Source organism: Cygnus atratus, chromosome 2 (genome assembly GCF_013377495.2).
Source record: "Cygnus atratus isolate AKBS03 ecotype Queensland, Australia chromosome 2, CAtr_DNAZoo_HiC_assembly, whole genome shotgun sequence".
Lineage (NCBI taxonomy): Eukaryota > Metazoa > Chordata > Aves > Anseriformes > Anatidae > Cygnus > Cygnus atratus.
In genome coordinates, this window is record NC_066363.1 from 124,949,119 (window position 1) to 124,959,272 (window position 10,154).

The window sequence follows — 10,154 nt, forward strand, 5'->3', positions numbered from 1 at the left end:
GCATTTCCCCAGAGCTAAAGACATCTTTCACAAGTGCTCTGGCAGTACCGGTACACGGAGAAACTTATTCTGCCACAAAACAGAACAGTCTTTTATACATACATGAGACAAACAGTGTCAATATTTACATTATTACAGGTATTAGAATAATAGGGTATGACTATAAATTAGCAGTATATTGAAATAAAAATGGTGTAATAGTGCTCAACAGAAACTAGGATATGGCATGTAGGAAGTTGATAGCAATTCTTGTGGGCTTTTCTTCAAAAGAAGTAAGAATCTGGTGGTTGTAGGGAAGGTCTGATTTGTACTCCTGCTAAACTATAAATTACATGGTTGTGTAAAGCTAGGCTCCTTTTTAAATCAACACATTTGATTTATTATGTAAGCAAGATACTAAAATTAATTTATCTAGTGAGTGATGTAAGTAGAAATAGGCTGTTTTTTTTCTTAGAGGTAGTCACAGCACTGAAGATCAGGATCTACTTGTGATTAATTTTGGTAGTTTTCCCATCTATATGTATATTTTGGCTTTCAGTTATGTTAACCATATACCAAACTCAGCCACTAGCAGTCTGTCATGGTTTTTTTTTTTTTATTATGATAAAATTTTACATTATGGGAGTGAGGAAAGGACACTCAAGGTGATGAGGGTCTGAACTCATCCTGTCCAACTTTTTAACCAACACTGGATCAGCTTTGCTTATATAAAGTATTTGTCACTGTCCTGCATGATATTCTTGTCTCTAAATTGGAGAAGCATGGATTTGACAGATGGACTGTTTGGTGAGTAAGGAATTGGCTGGATGGACACACTCAAAGAGTTGCAGTCAATGGCTCAATGTCCAAGTGGAGATCAGTAAGAAGTGGTGTTCCTCCAGGGTCAGTATTGGGACTGGCACTGTTTAACATCTTCGTTGGTTGGATGGACAATGGGATTGAGCACACACTCAGCAAGTTTGCTGATGACACCAAGCTGTGTGGTGTGGTTGACGCACTGGAGGGAAGGGATGCCATCTAGAGGGAGCTGGACAGTGCTTCCCAAGCCATCTATTCCAGTGTTTTTTATCCTTTTTATTCTATTACCTCACGTGGTGCCTCATTTAAGTATTTTTTTTCTTCTCCTACAGTTTAAGCCTCCTGTTTCCTGTCCTGTATGCTGAGAACTCAGAGACTGGATTTAGCTCCCTCTTTAGCAGTAGACTTTTGGTATTTGATTGTCTTTTCCCTAGTAAACTATTACTCATCTAGATAGAAGAACAGCAGTTCATCTGACCTTTCTTTTTTTTGGTTGTGTTTTCTTATCTAATCATTCTCCCTATTCTCTACTAAAAACTCTTTTCATGTTTTCATTAAAGATGAAAAGTAACTATGAAGAATTACAAAAGGATCTTACAGGACTTCATGATCGAGCAATAAAATAGATGAAAATCAGTGTATATAATTACTTAGTAGTGCACGTGGTGAGGGGGACCCTAAACCCACAATGAAAATAATTGACTGTGAGCTGGCCATTACATCTCCTGATCAAGATCTCGGGATATGATAGAAAACATCAGTTCAGTTCTCAGTAGCTATCCATGAAGCCAATAAGAAGTTACACTGGTTTAGGTGAGAATAGACAACAAAGTAGAAATTTAGAAATCTTGCTATGGTGATCCTTCATTTTGAACTGTATGATGATCTAATCTCTTCCATAAGGATAGAGCATAATGGGAAAGGTTCAGAGAGGGTCAGACAGAAATGATCAAAGGTTAACCTTTGATAGTTATAAATAGTTATAAAAAAGATAGACAAAATAATCTAAGATTGTTAGTCTTCGTGAGTGAAGGAGGTTATGGCACAGGTCTAAAGAATATGTGGCATGGATATGGTAGATAGGGACTGAGTATTGTCTCCTCCAGTACAGGACTAAAGGTGTCGAATGAAACTGACAGGTTGAAAACAAATGAAAATAGTAGTTCTTGACACAGCAAGCTAAGATTGTACCTAAGATGTGGATCTTCTTCCACAAGGATTTTATATATGTGAAGTTATTCATGGATTCAAGATGAGATGGGAAAGAAATGATGATATCACTGAAAATGATTGAATCTGTGCTCTTTGCTGAACAGAGGAAGTCTCCAGTGACTAATGATTGAATTCTTGGGGAGTTTCTGGAAAAAGTCATAAGTTTGCCTTGCTCTGTAGTCATGCACCTTTTGCCAGTGTTGGAGACAAGCTTACCGAGCTAGGTGTAAAGCTACTAAAGTTACTTTTATATTCTGCCTTCAGTTTTGTAGGAACTATAGTTATTTTCTTCAACTTTGTCATTATTCCCCCCCTCCAAAAAAAAAAAAAAGTGAAGAAACATGTGGCACATGTTAATTTACATAAATGCTGAGAACATACTTGTGTGTAACCAGACAGCCTTTTTCATCTTGTGTTTGATCCTCCTATAAGAGTGAACTAGTGCCATCTCCATTACCTGGTTACCAGATTTTGGTCAAATGCAGGGTCTAGTCTTACTCTGCTAGTACTCTATTGAATCAATCATTAGGACACATTTTTACATCATGTTACCAGTGCAGCTCAGTTTTGGATGCAAATTATTGGTTTCACACATTTATTTTGTATATATTTTTAAGTAATGACATAACTTGATTGTCACTTCCAAAGAGGAGAGTTACTCTGGGACATTGACAATATGTATTGATTAATTATAATCAAGTGTTAAGTTCATCTAGAAAGTTCAGAAAACTTTCCAACTTGAGCTGCAAAATAAACAAACTTGTTACTTTTTTTTCACAGGGTGCAAGAGTACAAAACACAGCCAAGAATTTAGGAGTGAGGGATCGAACGCCACAATCTGTTCCAAGGTAACTAACTGATTGTATCCTAGATCATGATCTAGTTTGTGCCAAATTCAGCTTCAAAGAGGACAGACAATAAGCATTTACTACATTGTGTAGTAAATTGTAAGATTTTGCTTTTAATGTACATAGAGTCAATTACATTCTCAGACATATAATTTTAATTAAAGTAATTGCAGAAGTTTAGGCTATGTAGCATTTTGAAACCTGTGCATTTTAGAAAAAAAGGAAATCTCGTTCATGTTAATTATGAAAACACTGGGTTAAGTCCTTCATCATTTGTGATATTTAGTGGGTTTTGTGGAAATATCCAAACTAAATCCATTACACTATTTTAATGTAATACTGTACTGCAATATCTCAGCAAAACCATGTTATAGTTGCTTTTAGAGATGATGTAGTCTTTCTTTGTCACTTTCTGAAACATCCATTAGAATGAAAAATGCGTGTGTTCTATATTTATCCAGCTTTTTAATTCTGTGATAGATTGCAGGTACCTGAAATATTTCTTAACAAGCATGATACTTTTAAATGAAAATAACAAAACAATGTTTTTAATTTTATCTTAGTGAATTTATTAATCCAATTTAAACTTTTTATTCTACCAATTTAAAACTTTTTTGTTGTTGACTAATGATAGTGCATTGAATGAACTAAACAGATATGTGGAATACATTACAGACTCACTGTGGTACTAAAATTTCAGTAAGGAAACAGTGAATTAGTAATATCTTATACAGATAACCATGTGAATGAATGTATGTACTATCCAAAGCCTCACAGAGACTGTCTTGTGGATTCTGACCAGTAGTACTTGGGAACTTTTTCTTCTCATGCACTTTGCTTCCTTTTTCTGAGGTGTCCCCATTTCTTCCAGTAATCAGACAGCTTCCAGAGAATCAGACAACTGCTCATAATTTGTTTATAACAACTGCACGTTGTGCCTTGACCGTGCTGGATCTGATTCTAGAAAAGGGAGCATACCTAAAGTGAAAGTGTACAAGGTATGAGTAAATCTGCATAGCAGCATTTGTTAGGGCATATATGTATCTTGCTTGCCCCATAAAGGATAGAGTAGATGGACTCCTCCAACTCCCTCTCTCACTTACGACAGTGAGACAGAACCCGGCAGTTGAGGGGCTAAGTAGTCTTCTAGGAAATACTTATTCGCATTTTATCTGCTTTGGTGGTTTTACTCAGCTGGGCAGCTGAGCTCCACCACAACCGCTCTCTCACTCCCCTCCTCAAAGGGAAAGGGGTAGAAAATACAATACAAAGGGTTCAAGGGGAAAGATAAGCACAGGGAGATCACTCAACAGTTGTTGTCATGGGCAACACAGACTCAACGTAGGGAGATTAGCTTGTTAGTAATAGGTAATAAATTTCATTAGAGTAATGACAAAAACAAACAAACAAAAACCCCTTTCCCCCATCCACCCTCTTCTGTGTCCTGGGGCCTGCTCCTGCGGGGGCCCTCCATGGGCCGCAGCCTCCTCCAGGCCACATCCACCTGCTCCACCGGGGGCTCCTCCACGGGCTGCAGCGTGGAGATCTGCTCCATGTGGGACCCATGGGCTGCAGGGGGACAGCCTGCTCCACCAGGGGCCTCTCCACAGGCCGCAGGGGAACTGCTGCTGCGTGCCTGGAGCACCTCCTGCCCTCCTGCTGCACTCACCTGGGGGGCTGCAGGGCTGGTTCTTACTCCTCACTCTCCCATCTGCTGTTGCACAGCAGTTTTTTTCACTTTCTTATATCTGCTCTCATGGAGGCACAAACAATGTCACTTGCTGGCTTGGCTCTGGTCAGTGGTGAGTCCCTTTGGAGCCAGCTGAAACTGGCCCTTATCTAACATGAGGCAGCTGCTGGACTCTCCTCACAGAAGCCACCTTTGCAGCGCCCTGCCAATAAAACCTTGCCACGTAAACCATTACAGCTGCTTTCTGAGAAGTATTTTGAGCCTCACATTTTTGTTTCCTAGGTAGGACATTTAACAAACATTGAAGGAAATCTAATTCTCATATAAACTCTAAGAATTCAAGCTTTACCTACTTATTTACAGACTTCTTCCAAACAGATTCAAATTATATTTAACCCTCAGATAGGGTAGATGATCCGTATTTGTGATCCATGTTGAGAAAAGGAAAACATGTAATAGCAGTACAGGTTATCTTGGGCTTGGGTGACTGTAATTAACAATGGCTAGAAAACAAACAAACAAACCAGTAATATAATGGCTTATTCAAACAGGACTAATGTTCCACTTCCATGCAAACTAAAAAAGATAGACCAAGGCAACCAGTCACACTGGCCACCAAAACTTTGGCAGTGACCATCAGTATTAATAAATACCAATAACACTTCTAATGTTTGGCTGAGTCAACAAATAATATTAGCACCAGTACCAGCACTTTTTGGCCATTTATGCCATTATAAAAAGTTCAGAAGTAGTTTCAACCAGCAAGCTCAATGCTGAAAAAGAGTGTTTGCAGCAATCTGCTGCCCAAAGACAGAGCTCTCCATCAAAATCTACAGGCATGTAGATGAAATAAGGTCCAACAAAAGTACTGATTCTAGAGCAAAGCTATCAGCAATAAAGTCATTGACCTTACTGGCAGATGAGGGAATCCCTTTTCACAGTAGTAATTAGCTTGGAGGTAATCCAGGACCAAACCTGCCTGACCAACTGTCTTGCACTGGGGGAACCTAAGGCAGTAAAATAATATTTTATGCAGTAAAAGCTGCTTGAAGTCTTTTCTTTGAACAGTATGATTTTGGCCTTAATCAGACTCCTCCTTCATGACAAAATTCTGGGGAGAGTTGTCTCAAATCAGGTCTCATTCTTTTCTCACCTATAAATGAGAAAGCAGATATCAAGATACAGAGCTTTTTGTCATTAAGGGAAAATCTATGTTCTAAAAAAGGAAAAATAGAAGCAGTTGGCTGTGAGACATTTATTGGCTTTGCATCAGTTGAGAAAAGATCACCTCTTTCCGGTTGATGCTCTCACAATATAGCAATGAAAAGTTGAAGGAAAATTATGAGATGGCTCCAAGAACACAGAACAGATGGATGCATCCAACACACAAGTAAGCAGTAACAGCGATGTCACGGGAATATCTCACTGGCCTCAGGGCTTGTGGCATTTCATGTATTAATAGAGAGAGAAGTCAAATACGTCGGAATAGTCATCAGCACAATAATACTGTGTTTCGCAATTCTTTGATACTCTGGCTATAGGCTGGCCATTAAAGTCTGCTTCATTTAAGGGTTCTTGACAGCATTCTCAGTTCTCTGCAGTTGCCAGTTTTCTGTCTTAGCTGATCTGTTTGTACCATCTCAGACAGTTGCTCCATATATATTGACCCAGAACAGTCTGTTTGTGATCAATACCATCTTTAGGGATTTATGCAGCATCATTGCTAGTTTGCTTCAGAATTCCTGTGTTACCTGCTCTGAAGACAACTGATCTTAATGTATACCATTTTAACCTGAAGACGACACAGACCTTGGTACCTGAGGCTGAGCTTTTCTGCACACTGTTCCATAGAAATTAGATTTTGCAAAAACCCCATCAAGAGCTAACCCTGCTGCAATTACTGACTTAGATCAGATTCTGACGACAGTCATTCTATCTGTCTTTTGTTAGCTTTGAGTTTTACTACTTTATTACACTGGTAGAATCAAATAACTCAAACAAGCCTTGTTTTACCTTTCTCTGTGTACCTGGCTGTATAAAAATCAGGGCATCTCATTTTGTCATTGGTGTACAAATAGGAGAGATGTGTATTGGCTTATATATAGCCCATGACAAATATATTGGCATCTGCACCAACACTTATGTGACCTTAAATAACCATGTCTCTGAATCTGCCAGATGACAGTGGGGAAGAATCCAAAGATCTTCAGAATGCATTATGGTGGAGGTTTGAAAGCAGGCCTGCAATTGCTGTCTGGCAGAAGTGGTGCTCCTCATTCTTACTATCCAGAAACAGTACTGCTTGCTAATCGCTTCCAGTGAGACTTCAGTGAAAAGCTATATAGCCCACCACAGTGGTGTGTTGTCAGTGTCCCAAGGGTTTTAGCTTGCATGGAAAGTGAAATCAGAGAACAGAAGCTATCCTGTCCTGCTTTTGCATAGCCACAAGATGCTTTATCTGACAAGATTTGTCTTGATATTGAAAAGGCTTGCAACTCTCAAAGGGCAGCCGTACAGACAGTGCTTCAAATACCTTCAGCAGCAGAGTGTCATGCCAAGAAAGCAGCAGCCCATTGATCTTGAATTGTTTGTGGAGCCCAGCCACATGTCCAGGTTTTTGTTTTCTGTGTTGATTTGTAGTATGATTTTGAAATTCCTGATTAGTTAAAATGTGGTCATATAAATTAATGTGATGTTTAAGAGGCAAATTTGCAAAATATGCTTGGAAAACTCAGGTATGCCGAGCATCTTAAATATCTCTAGCCGCCAGGACAGTGGATGACTCATAACCCTGCTTGTAGCCAGACCTACCAAGTCTTTTATTTTGTGTTAGTATTTCAATATCAAATACTCTTCATGGTAAGTATTAATGCACATGCTGTGTCATTGTCACTTCGTTTTGGTTTCTGATGCTTTTTTTGCTTGCCACACCAAACTCAGTCTCTTTACTTTTTTATTTCTTCAGTGATATGCCTTTGGCGATATTCCTTTCCATGAGGAAAATATATAATCTCCAAATGAGATCATGTCTACTGCTGGTTTTAATTGCTGTTATTGTAGGGGAGATACTGTATGCTGGTTATATTTACAGAACAGAGATGCCTCTTTTAATGAGCCTGAAATCAGAATGACTGCCATTTTCAGTATTCCCAGCATAAGTGTAGCTTTTCTAACACTTGCTAATAACTAAGTCCATGCAAAAGGCTTTAATAGAAGTTCAGAAGCCTTTATAAATGCAGTGGTAAGAGCTCAAAGTCTTCGTGATGACATGCCGTGTGTCTGATAACTGTCTTGGGTTCTTGGACATCAAGACGGAATAACATCAGTTTTATAGGAAACTGTTAGACTGAGTTCAGATTCAATGCCAACACAACACCAAAGTGAAGGCAATTGCATTAACCATGTAGCTTTTCCAAATTACAGATTTAGAGCAACAACTGGTAATTGGATTAGTGAAATTTAGCTTTCTTCTGAAAGGGGTGTTATGGTGCAGTATTATGAAAATTTGACTAAACTGGGATATCTTTATAAGATTACTCATATATGTGTGTTTTAATAATACCACTGTCAATGTAAACTTCATGCTCGTGAATAAGATTTTACTGGTTTTATAACAATGTTTTTAAACTGAATTCAGTACATTTTGTTTTGCAGTAAAATAAAAGACTAAGATTTAGTTTGTATTCCTTAAACTTACCTTCATATTCCTTACATTTTCGTTTCTTTTAATAATGACCAAGCCCAGAGTAACAATTGCTTTTTTTTGTTGTTGTTTTTTTTTGTTGTTGTTGTTGTCAGATTATACAAGCTCTGCCAACCACCGCCACCAGTTGGAGAAGAATGAGGAAAACAATCAAATAACGGCTTTTAGAACACTGGGACTGTGTGACAAAGTCTAACTGCACTATAGCAGTATGTGCCTGGGCCTTTGATAAATGAAAAAAAAAAAAAAATATATATATATATATATATATATATATAAAAGAACTTTACTCAGGATAAAAAAAAAGAAATACCCTATATATATTCTCTATTGGCATTGCAAAATGACTTCCGAAAAGCATTTCTGGAATCTGTGCACTCCAGCCTTATGCTAGTAGAACAGGAGTCTTCCTTGGGAATTTTACACTGGAATCAGGTTCATTTTGATGTGTTTTTTTCAGCCACACAATAGGCATACATAGCCAGCAGCTTCAAAACGAATGTCTTGTTCAGAGAGAATGCCTTCACTTGTACGCTACACAGGATATGTTCTTGTGGAAGGAATAAAAGCCTGGATAAACTAGGCTTGATAATGAGCATGCACTTCATATGGGGCTCTTTGCACTGATAATTTTTTTTTCCTGTCAACATCATAACTTCTGAGAACAATGACATTAATGTTTCAAGGATATAATGTAAGTGAGGTTGAAGGATTAAAACTCATCTCTGAACTGTGCCTAATGGCTACAGACTGACTGCATCTATGAACGTTTGCTTGTAATCACAGTAAACTCAGCCACGTCTTAAGTAGTCCATTGTCATATTATATTATTTTGGAGGGAGTACATGTATGGCATATGAGGTGACGTTTTACCCTTTTTCAGTTGCCATTATAATTACATTGAATTTCAGACTGTCTAGTGGATGTTTCACATTATCGTGCCTCTGCATTTCGGAGTTTTTCATAGCTTTGTATGTTCTTGTACAGTATTATACTAGCAAGTCTACATAGTGTGAGGATGAGACAGTATTGTAATGTTTAACTGGAAACGTCCGTATTTTAAGTTGAAACATGGTTTGGGGTTTTGATGTCTTAGTCCACCATTTCCCTTCTTTTGGTCATATTGTTTTGTATAGCATTTCAGTTCTTTCTTGTGGAGTGGCCATAATTGTTACAGATTTATTTCTGAAAATTGTACTGAGTATTTAGAAGGCCCATAAAAATATATATCTGCATTTGGCTGTTCTTTCAGCCCAAGTATTTTCAGAGGAAATGCCCCTAAATGAGGTTTCATGTGTAAACATATTAAAGCAAAAACTATAATCTGAAATAGTTTTACTTGTAGCAGTAGGTAGCTACACATTCCATTAGAGCAGGGAATATACTGCCTGAATAAAATTTATTTTTTGTAAAACAGCCATCTATAGTTATGCTATAGCAATCACTTCACAGCCAAATTTTTGCATATTATCTAATTATTTATGAAGTCTTCAAAAAATATATTAATCCACAATGAAGTGATGATTCAGAAGAAGATATACTCTTGCAAAGAGTGTTCTTTACATAGGAAATCTAGGGGACTTGCAACTTTTCTCCAAAGGAGGAATTAGGGCTCCTACCTTTTTCAGTATTCCTAATGTTTTTACACAGACTTTAACTTTGCTAAGAAAATAAGTATTTTTATATAACCACAGAAATATGTGTCTGCACATATATTTTAGTTTCGAGATGTGTATATGTAGTCATATATCATATGTAGTCATATCAATTACCAGTCCAACCGTAAATATAGAATGTTTTCCTTAAACTGTGACAAAAACATGCAATAATGAACACTTCAGTAACAGTTTCTCCTTCGGGCTTTGAAGTTTACACTCCTTACTATTTGTTGGAAGCAGTGGGA

The 10,154-nt window shown here is 37.7% G+C and overlaps 1 protein-coding gene across 1 annotated transcript in view; it reads left to right on the plus strand.

Moving 5' to 3' along the window:
- Window positions 1-8,392, plus strand: part of PREX2 (phosphatidylinositol-3,4,5-trisphosphate dependent Rac exchange factor 2) — a 172,743-nt gene extending 164,351 nt beyond the window's left edge. The window contains exons 39-40 of the mRNA XM_035563072.2: window positions 2,791-2,858; window positions 8,347-8,392. Coding sequence (XP_035418965.1) covers window positions 2,791-2,858; window positions 8,347-8,392 — 114 coding nt within the window. The remainder of the gene's footprint in view (window positions 1-2,790; window positions 2,859-8,346) is intronic.
- Window positions 8,393-10,154: the final 1,762 nt, after the last annotated feature.